Below are 19,959 nucleotides of genomic sequence, written 5' to 3'. Positions count from 1 at the left end.
AATATCAATAGTAAATGTGTACTTGTGTGGGACGCTGACATCAAAATCAATAAATGTGTGGGTGATAGGCCGGGTATGATTATTCGAGTATATGAAAACTACACGATAAAACGAAATATGACATCACACGTGTATGTTTATATGATTGCATCTGTTTATTATTTTCAATTATTTCTGTTAAAATCGCAGTAGTTTATCAGTAAAATATCTACATGGAGGTATTTACATATTAAACCTTTATTTTTCAGTAAACCAAACTATTTAACTTAATAATGTTGCCATGATCTTTCAATTTGTAAGAACAGGGTTTTCGTTTTAGAGGTGAACGTTTCATTAGTGTCAAACAAACAAAAACACATATTTCTGTTGTTATATCTTACTGGTCTCTTAACCTACAACAAGGAAAACGCATTTATACAATTGGCAGCCAGTTGATTTAGAGAAGGTTTTGCAGTGTTATTTGTAGGGGTTTCGAGTACTTTCAGCTCGTTTTATTTTGTGTATCCGGAAAGCGTATGGATACGAGATTCATGGTAATATAACACAGTGGGGTAACATTTGTTTTATGAAAAGAAAGCGCTACATGTACCTTCAGAAATCACGAATCATGCGAGCAAATATCAGTATTGTTGTGTTAGCATCGCTTTCCACTTCATTGGCTTGACTTACCAATCCTGATTATGGATTTTCTTGGTTACAAGTCTGAAACAATGTGGTTGAACTAAAACATGTACTTCGGTTGACTGTCTGTAAAGGAAGGGATCACTTTGTATGGTTCACAACAATGTTTGTGACGCACAACTTAATACAGCCAGGTACTCATCATGGTGGTAATCATGTGTTACACCCGAAGTACAAGTGACAGGGCGAGACAGTGCACAGTGATGCATTTAGATAGGTTAATTCATCCAAGTACACGAACTTCAGAATGGGACTAGACTTTGTTTAAGCAATTGTACTTATTGTATCGTAAACTGTTACGTATGCGTTTTATATGCTTGTGATTGAAAGTTGAAAACAGGGACGTAACTTTTTTTGTCAACTTGATTGTCAAAAGATATAATATAATTTTCCTTTACTTAGATACATTAAACAACTCAGCGAGAATGAGTATATTAATGTGGTAAGAGTTTCAAAACGAGGCTTAAAAGAATCTTACAGATATTCGTTAAATTCAGTCAGTTTGCTTGGTAAATGAAATACGGAATATCCAAGGTATATATTTTATCTCGTTTGCCATTTAAAGATAATGTACACATGCCGGACCATCGGAAACGATAAGTTGTGTTCTATATTTCAGCTGCTGACAGATGAAACCACATCACTGGAGAATATTAAGTAACAGCCACAAGTCGTTGAACCGAACCGACTTGGTTCTCATGTGACTTAATTTTAATTTGCCGGAAGATGCGATAAATTCCGAATTATGTCAGCTATCATATTAAGGTCTAGGACGTGAGTGTTATCCCACCGTTAATCAATGTAGGAAGCGGATAGGTTAGAAGCTTGTATGTCTTGTAATTGAATCAACGTTTATTGATATATCGCCTTCGCTATCTCAAGCAGGTGCGAGTTTTCGTGTTACAGGAAAAACAACACTTTTGTTTTGTAACTTAAAAACTACACCATCCAAACTTTTGGCGGTCCTGTAGGCACTAAAACACAGATTAATGGTATATGCTTAAGTTAGCTACTATAGTGTTGTAGTATCGACCTATAGCCACGGGTTTAAGTATAAGGATAGCAATTACTACACAAGGCAGCTTATATGCGGTATTAGCTGGGATTCTAGCCGAAACACAGAATCCTGCCAATTAGACAAAAATGTACGCACAGTGAGACCGTTTTCATTATGTGGAACTAAAAACAGATTATTCGATCAACTGCCAACACATAGATCCATATCATGGTCTACAGGTCAGGCACCGAGATATTTTTGGTTCGTATTGTAATGTTTTACGTTTATATAACTTTCTATATATTGCACAATAAGTACTATGTGCTGTTGTTTGTCCATGAGATGGTGGGATGCAATAGGGTTACTCAGGTGATGTAAGTGCAGACAGATAAATGCCAAGTACCTGGAAGGTTATAGCTTACATGGGTCAGAGCGGGATCTTGGAGGTATTTTATTTCTGTAATATACTAACACTTGAGATACTTGTAGGTGTAATAACCGGGAACGTCCTTTACTCTACATCAGCGGGCATACAACAAACACGACCGCACTAGCAACTACATGAAATTGAGAATTAAGTCTTGATCGTCCTAGCTGATACGCCATCATTATTATCGCAGGCAGTGCATCATAACTTAACAACTTAAAACAGCAATCCTACCTGATATACCAACATGAATATAGCATTCTAGATCGTCCCAATTGCTATATCAGATTAGTTAGGTATAACAGTCAGAATCGTCCTAAGTAGTTGATATAGCAACAAGGGTGTAACGGTTATTATATATATTGCTTTACCTAATTATCTTTACTTACTGCTATCACAAACATCACACGAAACAACCTAAATCGTCATAAAAGTGTGCAGAAAGAAAATGAAATGGCAAAAAAGCAAACACCATAACGAAGAAAAAGAAACCAACAGGGACCAAGCGAACATCAAAATAAAGAGAAAGACAAAATAATGACCCCAATGAAAAAATCCGCTATGCAACAAAGGATCTTAAGCTTAAACTACAAGACGTTTCCCGTATTTCACATAGGACAACGTTAACCCGTGTTTGATTATGGTAGACACTGAAACATCATGATAGTGTATGGTACATGCCTTCATACAATCTTTCTCTCTCATGTCCCCACTTTATGTCGTGCACAATTTGTTTAACGTTTTTAATGGTGCCTCTTCACGAAGATGATATAAGTCATCCTTACGCTGTAATATTTTCCTGTAGGCATCGTTTTATAAAGAAGACACCGGAGACACCTACACAAAATGTATCTAATAAATGCACTAATGGTTTCATTCGAATACGTGACATCGCTTTCCTCACCTTACGAGTTCGTGTGTGAGATATAATGCTGTCAATTACAGAAATAAAAATCAAGACATGCTCGTTACATAAAGGTTGCACATCATATAACCGGTGTGTATCATGATTATCCTGACTTCTAATTGAATGATGTATTAGGGGTGATCGTTAGTAACACTACAAATCGCGAAAGGCTGCTCCATTTAAAATAACCATAACTCGAATGAAACAATGTTTACACATATTGATTTCAACTTATATGAGATCGTTACTTCAAAAAGGTTGGTTGTTTTATAATTTGCATCAGCTTTATCTACTTTGGGTTCGCTCATTTATTCCTTTTAAAACACCTTGTGCCAAAGGGGACCTTGATCAACATGGTTTGTACTAAATATTTTTTCTTCTCTATATGTAGGCAGCGGATTAATTAGATTGAACATATGTTTTCCAGATCACACTGTACATTAGCCATATACACCCAAAAGCTATGATAGAGTTTCGTGTTTGCATTATTTTTACAAAACGTGTATAGATAAGCATAGAGTTCAATTCCTCTCTGGTGATGTACACAGTTTGTTTGTTCTTTCACAAAAAATAGGCGCGTGGTCCTTGTTGCTTCCTCAGGCTAACATAATCAACCTTCTAACGGTCGAAGGCCACGACTTGTTCAGACTGGACGTCAGCGGACATTTTTCAGAGATTATTAATGATTCTGCGTTCTCTTGTGTTTTGGGTGCAACAGAACGGTGACAAACGTTGTCTGGGCTACAGCCTACAGAAGCTCTACGCGGTGAAGTGTTGATGGATATAACACCATTGTCAGGAATTTAGGTAGCCACCTGTCTACTGTGTGCATTTCGAACCTACCTTACCGAACTACAATGGTAATTAACTATGACAAATAGACCGTGTTTATCACTGCTAACACGCTGGAATAGTGCTCTGACAGTTGCGATTTCCTGTAGACGTTCATCCCCTGCACGTAGGACTAAGACAAATTGGCATTCAGGAGATTTCGCTGAAGTGGAGAATTTTGTACTGAGTGAAAGTAGTACGTGAACAGGTGCCATTTTAGATTGACAAATGAGGTATATTGATCACGGGGCGCGCGCAGAGAAAGACGTCTTTAGTAGTACATATGGAAAGGTTAAGGTTTTGATATTAATAATTGGATACGTATATAATCAGCAGCAGGATTATGTGTTCACTGTAAGCTGCTGTTGTATGCGAAAACAATATAACAAGCAAATAATATGATTACACTGGTATACCAAAATTAAATGTATACAACTTGCTGAGGTCGAATACTTGACGGTTAAAATATATACGGCGGAAAGCAGAGGCCTGGATTTAACTACATCATTACTGCTATGTCTTTTCAGCCAGCTTTTCCACCCACAATCACGGTGCTACAGAGACTGCGTTCCTCTGCTACAGTGCCATTCTGCGTTCCGTCTGCAACGAACGAATTATTGCTGGAATCTCCGAACCACTTGTTTTGTCATATTACGGATTGCGTTGATGGCGAAACGAGACGCATCTATCAATCTACACAAATTAACCCACTTGGTCTGATAGAGAAGAACCCCGACGTCAATCAGACACAGCTAACAAGTGTCTGTGTTGTATAGTAGGAATGAGCACATTTACGTTACTTGTACAATTAACCCTTACTTATGACACCTTAAGATAAGCGGTATCACTCATTGTATGTCCTTCTCTCGTTTGATAATTGTATTTCATATATTGACTTTGTTATCCACATAGATACATTATTTGTAAGTGGCTGTTGCGAGTAAAATAGAGGTTGATAAATTGTACACAACATGCTGTATATTTAGATTCTGTTGCGCGTGTAAGCGTTCGCATTTTGCTCTTAAAACTGATCGCTGTGTTGTTATATTCCTGCCATGTGTTTTTTTTTTATATATCTATCATCTATACATTTTTACTTTTAAGAATTTATCGAAAATCGCCAAACATTTCCAAAGAGGGAAAAATGCAGTTAATCAGTATGTATATTATTAATAAAAGATGATTTGCCTCATCTCTACCGAATCCCATCTTCCCTTATCCAGGACAATACGTTTACTTCAAACCAGAAATATTAAGATATTTTACCTTTTGCGCCACTATGGTTGCCATCAGTACACATTTGTCATATTTTCCTTGAATTTTCTCTGATTAAGATATTTATTAGTTTACTTTTTTAAATTTTTAGATTTAGATTTAAATTTGAAGATAATTGCGTATTTATTTTTTGTTGATTACACAGTAAAGACTACACAATGAAAAACGGGATTTTAACTAATATTGCATTTAAAAAAAGGAACGCAGGCCGCTTCTTCACCACCGTTTATCAGTGTGAACATATACACGGCAAACATTGCATTTGCCTAATCAACACTTCCATATATGGGAAAGGAGAAAATTGATGGGTTCAAAACCTAAAATAGGTTTTCATTAAGAAAGAACTAATGTATATTCCCGCTGGTATACTATCAGCTGACGAGGATCCGGGTTAAGCCAATACTAATTTGCTGAGATGAATACAATTTTGAACGCTCTCTTGATTAAACCCAAGGGCATACTCTAAAGCTCGTAATGTTGGGAAAATTGCTAATTCAATAAAAATGTTGTCCGTATTCTTGTAGCAAACTCTCGATTTCAATGTATGACATAACGTAATATGTTCTAAAATGACACCTCTTATCAGCATGCCTGTGTATTAGCAGATTTTGTCTCCTACTAACTGGTCAACAGATAACCATAATGGTCAATTGGCCTGGTATGTCAGATGTACCTTTGTACTGTTAGAGTATGCCGTTATTTCCAAAAATTAATAAGCGTTTTTCATTGATTTGAGGCCATATGCTTATACCATTTGGTAACAGACAGAGTGCATAACAATTTTTTATATTGTTTTTATATTGAGGATGAGCGTTCAAGGTTCTTTGACCCTATTGATTGCTTTAATCTATTTATGTAAACAGTATTTAGTTCGTTAAAGGTCCTTGGTGACGTGAATGCTAAACTGAAAATGCACTAAACAAAATATTTTGATTCTCCCTATATATAACAGCATCCGAACCAGTGTTTTTGAATACACACTATTTAACCAGGAAGATTTTTTAATGAATATCCTTTTTAGTTATTGATATCCATTTTAACTCTTGTATGTATAAACAAGTATCATGACGTTATTAGCTTAGATGTATATGTACTGCAATGTAACGGACAACGTAAAATACGTCAGCAAATGATTTGTGCGGTTCTGTACAAGTCTGAAAGGTTTGAATATAATAAGACAAGGACCGACAGTGAGTAGATCTGTTTTTCTTATCTTTCAATGTCAGGTTTGTAGAAAGTGAAATCTTTGTTATTGTTAAACTTTAAAATCATCACTCTATGGACAACATGGACAACAAGCTATCTGAACCTCCTGTAAACAATAAATAACCGTTACCATGTAAAACATTTCCTTTAGAATGTTTAATTGATTTTTGATCTGCCTGCATGTTCCGTGATGAAATCAACGCCTACACTGGCGCGATATGCCCAACCCAAGCCCGAGACAGCGAAAATAATTAAACATTTCAGAGGAACTGGCTTTACGTCAACTGTATCCTTAGCAAAGTAGAAGTTACCTATATCATACTAGGCAAAGATATGATTCACATCTCAACACCTTGGCAAAACTTGGACATACTCATAATATTTAAACACTTTTCGAACAATGTGCCAAACTGTACAGCTCTGTGTGTGAGGATTCCCTCCCTAACCAGAGGTGATAGCTACGTACTATTGTCTCTGTGATACTGTTGGGAATTATTGACCTGGGGTGGACGTAAACAAGTCCACAAGAAACCTCATTACAGACACAGAGCTAGTAATTTTAAATTCAATAATCCCAAACTAAGGAGAATAACCAACCAGCGTAATTACGGTCAATTTCTGTCCGGAATACTTCCGTCCGGCCAATATATATATTCACTGTGCCCACCCCCCTCTTTCAATATCAAATTATTCACTTAGGTTTGCTTGCAGCGCAATTAGTTCACAGGTTTCCTGGGCGTGCTTAAGTATGAAGAGCTAGTCAATGAAAACAAGGAATCGTTCATTATAGTGTCCGGAAACTTCTAAAGTTGGCCCTGTAGAACACCACGATGCTGACAAGCATATACTGATGGACTGATTGCAATACTGTGGTGCCTAGTTGTTAGCGCATGGTCAGCCTATGGGTCATGCACCTTGTATCCGTCTTCATTAATTACCAACAATTAGTAGGCCAACTCATGTCTGTGTAATTGTAGCTGATCCAGATTACTGGGACCTGAGCGATACAGTTCAAGCCAATGTGGCCTAAGAAAGCCATATAATTTATTAAGTCTCAGAACATCGGCTTACGTATGACGTGGCGCACGCCCTACATCTGTGTATATATAATCAAATACCATAAATCCACGGCTTTAATAAGAACAATTATCTTTTACTATCGATAAAAATAGAAGTAAATAATCAATATATAAAACAAAATTGATAGAATCCAACTTGTCACTGGTAGTATACAAATATGCTAAGAACCATTCAGTAAAAACAACAACGCTGTATTTGTCAGCTATTATATTATGTTTCAGAAATTACTGAGCATCACCATGTTATGGGGACTAGTCTGACTTTCTGTTTTATCTATTTGCTTTATTTGTTTGAGCTTTACGTCCTTTCAATAACTATGGTCATTAAATGATTTACCATGTTTGAACTGTGGAGGAAAACCGGAGTACTCGGAGAAAAACAATTAACCGGCGGCCAGAACATGAAGACTGCCCGATCGCAAAAGTCAAACCCCCTCCCCTCTCCGAGTACCAGAAAGATTTTGATAATCATGTTTGTGTTTGTAAGTTTGGAAATACGTCTCTGTTTAACCTATGTGTGTTACGTCCATGTTATGAAACCGGTGCAAGTATACATGGTATCAACAAGGATCCCATTCAACAATGAATTGTTTATGCGTGAAAGGCAAAAACGACAGCTCCGCGAACAATTTATTATTTATAACGTGTACGTGGAATAATTAGACGAACACACATTACGAAACACTATTTGTACACACCGGTGTTCGTCGTAGTTTTAGTTTACACATTTGGAAGCAATCAGTGTTGACAAAACCCGTTCACAGGAACAGATGTAAGTCATGAGTGTGCGTTATTATGTTACATGCGTTTATTCAAAACAAACGTTGTTGATTTGTGTTAGTATCCTATCAGACAGCTAATCTACTTGCCTTTACATTCCTTTTTTGCGTTCCCTGTGGCAAGCGTTACCATTTGAGACATGCTGTAATTACGTTTATATACGCTACGTACTACGTGAGTTGACATTTCCCTCATTGCGCCGACACCCGTTGTGGGCCTGTCCCTCCCGTCGCCCTCCGCTGTGTCGGTAATATGCCTGTCAGAAACCCAACGTCCTGCCACATATTTTTTTTCTTGTCCACAGTTGTGTGTTTAATTTTAAACTTACTGACAGAATACCTCGCAATATACACGTGCATGCATGTGCCTTGTGATTTTTCCATTAGATTCAGTGTAGTCGTCAGCTCATGTCTCAGCGTCAGCCGTAAAGTTGTCCATTTGTTACGTTGAGCCTAGTCCTACCAACTATCATTATATTGCCAGCATAACCCGCAGAGTAATACGTCTTTCAATCTTTAGAATTATGCAAACACATTTGTCTTAATCCAAAAATTGCCTGAGGCTCAAGTTCTTTGCAGACAATTGCAGAAAATCAGTTTTGATAATTGTTATATCAACGACAAATGGGGCACGTTCCAGATTCTTCGAAGAAAAAGGGGGAGCTGAAAAGGGGCCACAAGTGGAGCAAAGCGCAATTTCTTCGTTCAATATAGAAGCTAGCACACACACGATTGCATGCCATTGCATGCCATAGCATTAGCATGTTTTTGCGACACGTACATGGGTCATCGAATGGTATTGTTTTGTCTGTCTAGGGAACTAAAGTCAGTGGTAGCTTAAAATGCCATTTTCTGTCTCAAGTTAAAAGTCTAGACAAACCCTGTTTAAAATTCATTTAGCAACTCCATAGGATGCAATTTAATGAAATATAACAGTTTGTTTCTACCCCATAAAAAACATTTGTATTTAACAGGTGCACGGTTTCTGACACTTTGCCCAGAGAGAGCTCTCACGTCTAAGTGTTTGCACCCACTTCAGTTATGATGCTCCGGGCTCCTGTTATTGCAAAGTCATCCTTTTCCGTACCCTAGGAAATGTCAACTAGCATCACATGTTCATTTTGTGATCGATTTGAACATATGAACTTAATGCCTGCAAAATGTATATTATCATGGATTATACGCTCATATCGTATTCAAATACATTTCCAAAGAATGACCAAATCAAATTAAAAGTTCGGAATGTAACACATATAAATGTAATAAGTTGTTAAATAAGCTGGACTAGTAAATTAAACCACAATTTTTTCATTAAAGCTACTGGCATAAAAACAGGTGAACTTGCGACCATACTGATATATGAATAATCAAACAAAAAAATGCAATTCACCGCAAATGTTGATTTTGTACAAGACTGATTGAGATAATAGTAGCCTGAATGCAACGAATCGTTTTAAATATGACTATTATGTAATTCATTAATGGATAGCTTTATATCACTAGTAAGTACTTGTATGTCTGTTATCACTGTGATCACTTATGACTGTGTTTGATTTTCTGCGTTGTTGCTATTGCAGCAAAAGTTCGCTTACTAAATAAATATATTACCTGTACGACAGCACATCCTATCTTCAAAATATCACATGTTAATCGGAACACTCGACGCCTTGCTATCTTAATTCCGTCTATCGAAGGAATCCAACAAAATAAGTGTTCAACGGACATTACAGATTACGTCTGAGTTGGCTTCATTGGCAATACAATTAGTTATTGGCCAGGACAATATAGAGGTTTCCACTGTCAACACTAAGACGAAACTAGTTAAACAATTACAGAAAACCTCATCGTTGGGTCCCGTGCGATTAATAAAATAATTTCGATGACGTCGTATTTCAGCAAGACGAGAGGCGGCTGATATCCTACAAAGATGCAATTCTAATCGCCCAACATGTTGTATACATGTATAACAATAATGTCGTGAGTATACAGTAAACAGAATGATGCAATTAAAATGTCTCTGTTTCAGCATGTTTTCTTCTACAGCAACACTTGTTGCCACTGAACCAAAGGTATTTATTACCACAAATACAATCATGTTAATCGTTTGACATGGTTGTCGTGAAACAGTCAAACACAATAATCTGATCAGATATCGAGTCAGAGTAAGTGTTAATCTGATTTGTTTTAGGGTAATTGACCGAGTTTCAATATTCCAAGGGAATAATACACGATCATTAGGCAATTAAACACACAGTGACTTGTTCATTCTAATCGTACGTCTTCATTTTGGCCGTATTAGTTGTCGAGTTCTTTACTGACAGAAGGCTCGACAATAAGGACGGATCGAAAATTCCAGAAAAAAAGATCGTTTAAATATCATCTGTTCATTTGAACTTGTAAATTGGTTTGTCAACCATGTTTGAGCAGCTGTGGAATTATTCATGAACATTATCTAACAGTTTCCTAGCAGCTATTGCAATGATTACAAAGGAGGTTACTTGTGCAAAACAAGGTCTTACAATTACAATTTCAACGTCGACTGCATCCATTAACACCGATCATGATTATATTTTTACTTTCTCCAAACTAGATTCAATTTTAGATAAATTTCTTTTCTTATGTCCCTCCTAAATCCATTTAATGATTATTTCCTTTTTAGACAAACCTGATGATTAACATAAAGGGATAGTATTTGAACATGAGTGATTCCAAAGGATACATGAAAATATACAGAAGTTAGATATCAACAGTGACCACATAAAAAACCCATTTGTATGCCAAAGTTTACGTAGTCTCGTATTCAGGAGCTATGACGTATCAATTGACTTATCATTATCGTCGGATAATCATGAAAATGTTTTTTGTTATAAATTTAATCACTGGAGATGTTCTTATTAATAACTTCAGAATAATATGATATATGGAGTACATATATTTAAGATGATCTAAAATAAAATTACACGGATGAATTGTCACCTTGCTGTGGCCGGGCGATTTACTCGTCAAGGAGAACGTTGAACAGGTATAGCCGCATCAGGCTCGTCGAGAGGAAGGGATCAGACAAAGAGCAACCCTCCCATCCCTTTATACAAGGAATTTTCCGTTTTGTAAGGCGACAAGTTACAATAGCAAATAAAAGAGAACAACGTATAGTACGCATCATGTTCGTTTAGGATTAAATCTTTTTCGATCATATTATTTGTATTTCTATTCTTGATTTTTATACTTCGTAACGTCCGCCTTGGCACTGCCTCACTCTAGAATATATTGCAGAACGCCCGTTCATGTAAGGAAGGTAATGGGTTCTTTCCTCAGGCCAGGACATACTAAGGCCTGAAATCGGCAGTAGTGATCCCTGGTAAACTTTTAACATTTAATATAGGCGCAACGACTGGTTTATAACCGTTGTCAGTATATTGTGACTGGTTGAAGGCTATTAATGGTGCCTTCAATGCTTTCGGTATTTCAATAAGGTTGCACTCTGAAGTTGACATCAGATCCGCACTATTGCAATATTGAATAGACGAACTTTCTACCATCAGAACACGCATACCTTGCCGACAGTGAGACACTCCCCGAAATGGCCTTGGCAGTAATTGGGTATTTAACCTTATAAACCAAACCGAACCAAACATTAATCAGATCAGCTACGCAGATAAGGTTTAGACCGCTACAACTCATTCTTCTTCATGGCCCTCTGAAAAATGTGATTTGTGCCTGTTTTCTTTTCAAATTGAATTTGCGAATTCTTTTACCAAACGTTTATTATTGTTGTCAAATTGGTTGAGTTTTATCAGCGGTGTCATTTCAGCTTTGTGTTGATATTGCCGTTATTCAGCACTCATTCTTTCACAATATTACGTAACAAACACATATCATTATCACATAATTATAAAAAAAAGTCCACCAAGTAGTATTTTGATATATTCTAGTTATAGGTATAGCACCGAGTTGTAAAATAAGTGATAGCAATGTCGTACAGTATGTGTGTTTTTTTAAGTATATCCGTATCGAAAATAACTGGTGATCAAGGTAAGGTCGAACCCAAAGCACGAATAACTAAAAGAAAGGCTAAAATAAAAACATGTTTACTTCGTTTTAATTATCATGAAGCTTATATCAGAATAATGTCCGAGACTTATATCTTTTTAAATCTAATTACCGTACCAAGAAAACTAATAATCCGTCAAATGTTATTACAAGCTTAATTTTTATAAATTATAAATATGTTTTTGCATAACTACAGATAACCAGAAAATGACTTTGAAGAATTAATCGCAAGCTTAGTATTGCTAAGCATAGTTAATTGATTGTGGTAAACTTTCCTTTCCTCCGTTGTGACCAGCCAGCCTAACATGTCCATGCTGTCACAGATAATGTCCGTTCTAAGGTGAACAATATTGACCATCAAATTGTGTAGATATATTGCTATGTGGAATCATTTGCTGTATTCTACATCGTTGGTGACCAACATACAGATTAATAAATAACAATTAGTTTCTTCTGTATATCTTTACTCATGTCGCTGACTGAAATACGTACATTTTACCTCTTCTTCCAGAAATGCGTCTCAATCAGATATAACATATTCTTATACAAGATCAGAAGTATTGATATTAAAAGCCTTCCCCCATTTGTTTCATTAATTTGTCAGTTCGTTGAGCATGGTACTTAGGAGTGATGGTTTTCAAAACAGTGTTAATAAAAATTACGATACCGTCGATACGAATTCAACGAGGTATGATGGAAAAGAGTTAAAATTTCAATTGTGGATACTTGTATAACATCCAATAACGTCTACACGCTTATAGAGGATTGTAACACTTTCAACGGAAATAAGCATACTGTCGACTCAAGAGATACACCCATGGTTTCTAAGGAAATTGATTTTTAAGGAAAATAGATGAGAAATAATCACCCGAATACGAATTCCGCCGCCTCATAAGATGTGAAAGATTGACAATCAAACACGACCGTACGAGCCTGTCTTAGAACGGTGTAATCACCACACGGAAATTGTTACGGGACCAGTGTTTGTTACCGTCGATACGCCATCATTATCAAATGATTCAGTTCCTAAATATACCCTTTGATATATATACTATACTGTATACAGTGTATATCATTGACAAATCACACACAAAATAAATCAATAAGCGATGTATAGGTTGAAATATCGTAATAGTTCGATGATTAAGTACAATTATATGTTACATGTAAGTTTCAATGATGTATACGGTATTTTTGGTCATTGCTGGTTATGAACTGGTGAATGTTTCAGTGAGGTAGCACTATACAGTCGGCATCAGTTCCGCGCTATCACAAAGAGACAAACACGAACATATCGCAGCCTCCCAAAACACACACGCATACACTACACGCGTGCATCTTGCACACAGGGGAGGCCGTCCTTACATGAACATAGTTGTTGATAGTACGTTACACAATACTTAACCAAACCAAACCAAACCAAATATATCATGAATATACTGTCCGTATTGTATAGAACATTTAAGTGATTGATTCATGTCTAGACGGTACCGGGCATTATTATTTATTTTTAAGACGCTTCGTGCTATTCAACAATGTGAAGGGATGTGGTTTGATTATGGATTCGTTGTTGTTGCTATCAAGCTTGTTCACACTTTTTGTTATTTTAATTTTAAATAGGAATGTGTTATAACACTCCTTCGTATAACTGTCTATTCACTTTCTGTCAGATATATCACTCCTAGCTTGAAAAAGAAACTGTGAAATAAACCATGTGAGTTAACAGCTTCCTGTGGCTATTATCGACCTATCTATGTGTACATCTATGCAAAATAAATACCACTTGAAAAAAACATGTGATACACAGTGAGTGCACGTTTACCTAGTTCACCGATCTTAAATAGTGCAAGGCTAAATAACGCGAGCAACAATGCAACTTAACCAAATACTAATATTCATACTATGTTTCATAACGTAACTGAAAAAAACAAAAAAGTTACTTACCTTGAAAATAACGAATTGCTACGCAAACAAACTCTCCAAAGATGAATTGTCGCATGAGCTGTGGAACCAAGGTGAATGGCATACAGAAAACGGCCAAGAGTAGATCACTGATGGATAAGTTCAACAGAAATACATTCGTCACAGTCCTCATCCGTCTGTTCTGGGCCAGAGTGATAATGACCAAAACATTACCAGTCAATGACAGCAAAAAAATGAGACAGTACAGCGGTATTCGAATCTCGCCATTTTGGTCGAAGATTTCATTCGCTATCCCACTGAAGTTCATTTCTCCTGTTCCGTTTTGATTTCGACATGTGTCGTAAATACTTCCGTTACTGTCCGATACAGAATCAATCACCAGACTGGCGCTAAATGTACCGTTTCCGGATATTTGTTGACAATTTTCTTCTCGCTTGTACATTTTGAAATGCACTTCCTTTATGTTACGTGAAAGAACACCAATCAATACCACATATCAATACTTAATGACGAATATAAGAAATCTAGCATAAAGTAAAATGATGAATTATCTCGACGTGAACTTATACTTAGCAAAACATGTGCATTTGAAATCGATTCCAAGGAAGGTATGTCGAGACTGAGTTCACTGCATTTATTTGTTTAGTAAAGTCCGTCAAATCGTCGCTTAATCCAAGAGAAATCGTTCACGGACTGACAAAACTGGATAATGTTTGTTGCACCGAAGACACGTTATAAAATGGTTTTGAATACATTCCACATCGAATTAACACTAGTTTATTTACGAAGGAAAATCTGCAAATTACCTGTGTATCCCATGCTGCTTAATTGTTAAGCTTTTCGGAAAACAACTTATTTCCTTAAGCTGTCTATAAAACATTACTTAAACAAAGCGAAACGATTTAGACAGGAAAAGTAATTAAACAGTTCTGAAACTCCCTAATGTAAATCCTCTCAGTTTACTTTCGAGTTCTTAAAGTCCGCGAGTTCATTAGTATATAGCGCTGGCCTTTACAATTCCGAGCCTTAATATAGAGCCTGTGGACCCCGCTCCAGCGTGATTGATAACGCTAGGTTGATAAATGTGATTTAGGTCTAGCGAGTATCTATGAAAGGAAGCAGTTTCCTACTTGCCAGTCCGCTAGCTAAGGGGTTGGCGTGGCGTGTGCGGCACGATACCATCGGATTGTTATTATACAAAAGCAGGGCGCACTTATTGAGCAAGCACGGGGCAGGCCAAAGTTAACCTTTGACCTCACTGTATAACCAATCAGAGTGCCGAATTGTTTTTTTCTCCGGAATGAAAACCGACAACTTCAAATATGTCTGAAGTTTATATTGTATTGGGGCGAATACTACAGATATGGCATTCATTGCGTGAAAAGCATTTGTTTTATTCAGCATTAAATGTAAATACTCCTTAAAAACATTAATAAGAATCGTATGAAACATGGTCCTTCTCTTATATCTGCGTGGACTGAAGTAAGTAACTCTATGTCAGTGTAAATAATTGATCTTTACGCAAAACAATAGTTGAAACTTTAGTGACGTTTCGAGAGCATATGTTTTTCTTTAATGAACACGAAGAAGAATATGACAGCGGGTATGCGGCATAATGCAGTAACTATTTATCAACTTGAAGGTAACTGTAGACGAAATGACCGATCTGCTTGTCAACCCTACATAAATGGTAGCAAAAGCATGTGAGGTTACGTGTCCGCGATATACTCTCCGACAGTATATGGACGAAATGGGTAATCCAAGAGTCTATGTGCATTTCCCATTTTGCTGAATAAAACAGTGTCAAAAGTAAATTCCTGTTATCTAGTTTTACCGTGTTTAGGTTCGAAGGAATCCTTGTAACATAATGATCACAGACGGTATATTGCTGATATTTCGCTAAACAAGACATCCTTCAATAGATATAATATCCCCATTATTCATAATTAAAATCTCGCTTAAGCTGAACTTCTGAGGCTATGGGTGATATGTGTATTGCAATGCTAAACTTACACACTTTTTAAAGTATTTCGTATGTTGCGTAATCGATAACAGCATGTGCTGAATGAATATGTTTTGTCCCATTAACAGTCATACATACATTGTTGTTAGAGTCGTTAGATTTTGGATTACAATGTACCAGCAACCTGACGCGTGTCCGGTATACATGGAACGATAATGATTTCAAGATTATATATTGCATTTTCGGGAAGCACTTCTCCGCCCGACATTTTATAAAAGACATTCCATGTGAATCAAACTTGATTGATATACATATGTCAAAACAAACAAACAAAATTGTTGCTTCCTTGCCATTATTTTGCACTAAAGGAATAACTTACTGAGGAATGTTTTATTCATTATCTTGTCGCAAAATTCTTTATGATAATAGAGTTTGATACTCCTTTACATTTGACAAGAGGCAATGTTTTCCTTGCGTTCTAAGTCAATAATTATGGAATCCTTTAAAGTATAGCCATACAAGTGTCAGCTTTCGAATAACTTCTAACTAACAAATATGTCTTTCGAGCCGAGGATAGAAGGTTAATTTACACTTTATTTAACTAACTTCTTTTGAATACAGTTACATATATTTATTCTGAATCAAAATCATCTTCAAAACAGCATTTTAATCATCGTTATAAACGAGTGACTATTTTAGGATTAAACTCACATATATCGTTTTTTGTGCGGATTGAAATTCTTCAAGTGGTACCCTCTTGTGTGCATACTGTACATGTAATTAAACCTGTATTTAATCCAAAAGTGAACACAAATTTCTGATTGGATTTAAATATCATGAAACTTAAAATCCTGGATAGCGATGTAATTTGTTAAGTCAAAGCGACATTAGTCAGACTCATTGCCAGTATGTCGTTGGACGACAGCCAGGGTCAGTCTCACTAAAATGCCCGGATATTGCCCAGTTTTGGTTGTAGCTATATTTATCACCAGCTTTCCAAAAGATAAAACTGACCACACTGGACGTTGGATACAGGTCATGTCATTATCAACCAAGTAAACTTTTGTTATAAGATATACATGTTCAGTACATTTTATCTTCTCGATTTAAGGGTGTCATTTGATAAAAATAGCCCCTTTAACGGAATCATTTATGCATCAGTATCTTCTCGATTTAAGGGTGTCATTTGACCAAAATAGCCCTTTTAACGGAATAATTTATACAATGTAAATAAATAATTCTTCGATACCGGTCGAAGAATAATTACATATAATGTTGTACTCAAACCGAAGAACATCAATGCATTTGAAATTAGATATCATATATAATTATAATATGTAAATAACGATAAAGATAATCAATCGTGTTAAGTTCGTTGGAGAGAGTTAATTAAAACGATCCGTCCATCGATAAGCAATAAGCGCTCTACTAATATAGGGACACTACTTTCAAATTCCGATCTTATTAAAGATTAATAAGAATTACCACTAGCGGATATTGTAAACATATCTAGTATCATTATCTGACCTGGTAACCTCGTGGCTGGGACACGCATTACAAAACCTCGCTAAATAGTGGACACGGTTGATTATGCGTTAGTGATGCTTAATCGGGATACTTAACACGCGCTTACGTGCCTTTAACCTGAATATAAGCACTGAAGCAATATATTCTATATAATTACAGTGCCGTCAGCCTCAATCATCTCTCAACTGTTTTATATCAATATCAATGAGATTACGATGTTTTATATTACTGTTTGTCATAACAATAAGAACATGTGTATTTAACTTTCAAGGTGTAAATGTGTTCTATGTATATATATATCTATCTGAATAAGATACATGTACCGAACTATCTGTGTAGTATTTGCATTTTTACATGGAATTGCAATACGGAACATTTTGAACCATCAGACTACTTCCATGTCAGTCCTAACAAAGGAAACAATACAAATAATCATGACCCTTGCTTGCTACGCTACAGTACTGTTTGCAAACTTGTGCTACATCTATAACACGTTATATATTTGGACTGAATAATCATGTTCGTATACCTGGGCTAAATATACGTATAAATGTACAACAATATCTTTGTGTATACCCTAGTCGTTTATATATGTTGTGGCGTTTTAACATTCTAAAAAATTAACTCTTTAAACGATATCCAATTCGAAGAAAACACTTCTTCAGTGAAATTAAAACCAGAACTCCATCAAATTAGATTGCGTGGCAATACTGACCAGCATGCCAAAGAATGCTGAGCCAAACAAACTCAGTTAAATGCTGGAAACCTTTAAAACAATCCTCTTGAGTGCAATTGAGGAACACAACACGCACATTATAAAGAAATCTAAACCCCGCATGGGTTGTTACGAGAGGTTTCAACAAGCTCGCGAAACGGAATGCATACAAAATGAAGTCTGGAGATCAAACTATTTAAATCAAATCCAAAAGAAATTCCACAAGTCATACTGGACGTACATCGACGGAGTTGTTCCCCATGTTGGTATCTGAGACAACTAGACAACTAAAAATAAATGACAGATCACAACAACGTCTTCTTCATTAAAGAAGATGGAACTTAAAACCAATGCGCTTTTACCACAGCAACAGTTCTAGACACTCAATTCCAAATTATATTTGAAGAATAAATGAAATCTGAATAGTTTCTTACACATTGCAGTCTACTATCAAATTATCAGTGCCCTTGTTGTATGTATGGTATGTGATGGGTGAGAGAGACAATGATGTAATGTATGGTCGAAGGAAGATAAGCCTGTAACTGTATTTAGGAACTCTCCTTAAGGAGGTGAATTCGCGCGCTTCTGCAATAAACGTTGAATGAGACAGACGCTTTTGTTGATTCCTCACATTTCACACAGCCAAGCGATCTAAGACATCACAGTCATATGATATGAAAACCGAAATCACTCTGTCAGGCATATTGAAATAAATTAAGCAGCTAAATGCAATCAAGTCTGCTTTGCCTAATAAAATCTGACGCAGTATCCGCTGCGATCTGCCTAAAGAGATAGCACTAATTTGGAAGCATATTTTGAGAACATATAGCAAGTAGTAAAACCATGCCAATCAATAAAATATACTATATCCAAATCATTAATTCACTGATGAACTCAAACTTTAAGGTTAGGGGCATCAGCGACTAACTTAGTATCATTGTCTCTTTTGTGAAAAAAACCCACGAATCCTTGTCAAAAGAAACAGTCCATAAAAATCACATATTGCTATTCATTCTACAGAATGAATGTTGATAATTGATAGAAGTTTTAATGTTTGCAAAAGAAAGAAATAATATTAAATAACAAAAATGACACGTACTATGCACTTTACCACTAAACCCACCAAGGAATATAGAGACGTTCATCCTCAAAGAAAGTGTAAAATGTATGGGCCTCAAACCCTATGGGGGAGTAATAGAGCCTCATCTCCTTGGGGGTGAAATAAGGAAAATCTCAACCCGAAAGGGGAAGATTCTTAAGTTGCCAAACACCCGGCATAGTCTCGTGTTTGACAACTTAAGATTTTTTTCCTGGGGGTTGAGATTCTCCTATCTCACCCTCAAGGGGGTAAATGATTATTTTTCTCTGAACATTGCAAGACTCGTAACTTGACGGGTGAGGAGTTGGGGAGTTGGGACCACTAAATGGATTTCATCACTATTGAAACTGATGCAATAGCACATTTTACCTTGATTAAAATAAACTGACGTTTTCCTAATATATTTAAGTCCTGGATAAAGTTAATCATAAAAGCTAACAGTTGGATTGAAGGCACTATCGGAGATGATGAAGGGATGGAGCAGTAGTTTAATATGCTTT

General features: G+C 36.3%; 1 protein-coding gene across 1 annotated transcript in view; it reads right to left on the bottom strand.

The window, feature by feature from the left end:
• LOC110444659 (cholecystokinin receptor type A-like) overlaps positions 1-15,308 on the bottom strand; it is a 66,153-nt gene extending 50,845 nt beyond the window's left edge. The window contains exon 1 of the mRNA XM_021489024.1: positions 14,177-15,308. Coding sequence (XP_021344699.1) covers positions 14,177-14,597 — 421 coding nt within the window. The 5' untranslated portion in view covers positions 14,598-15,308. The remainder of the gene's footprint in view (positions 1-14,176) is intronic.
• Positions 15,309-19,959: the final 4,651 nt, after the last annotated feature.

Source organism: Mizuhopecten yessoensis, unplaced genomic scaffold (genome assembly GCF_002113885.1).
Source record: "Mizuhopecten yessoensis strain PY_sf001 unplaced genomic scaffold, ASM211388v2 scaffold2049, whole genome shotgun sequence".
Taxonomy (NCBI): Eukaryota; Metazoa; Mollusca; class Bivalvia; order Pectinida; family Pectinidae; genus Mizuhopecten; species Mizuhopecten yessoensis.
This window is presented reverse-complemented; position numbering and strand designations above follow the sequence as displayed.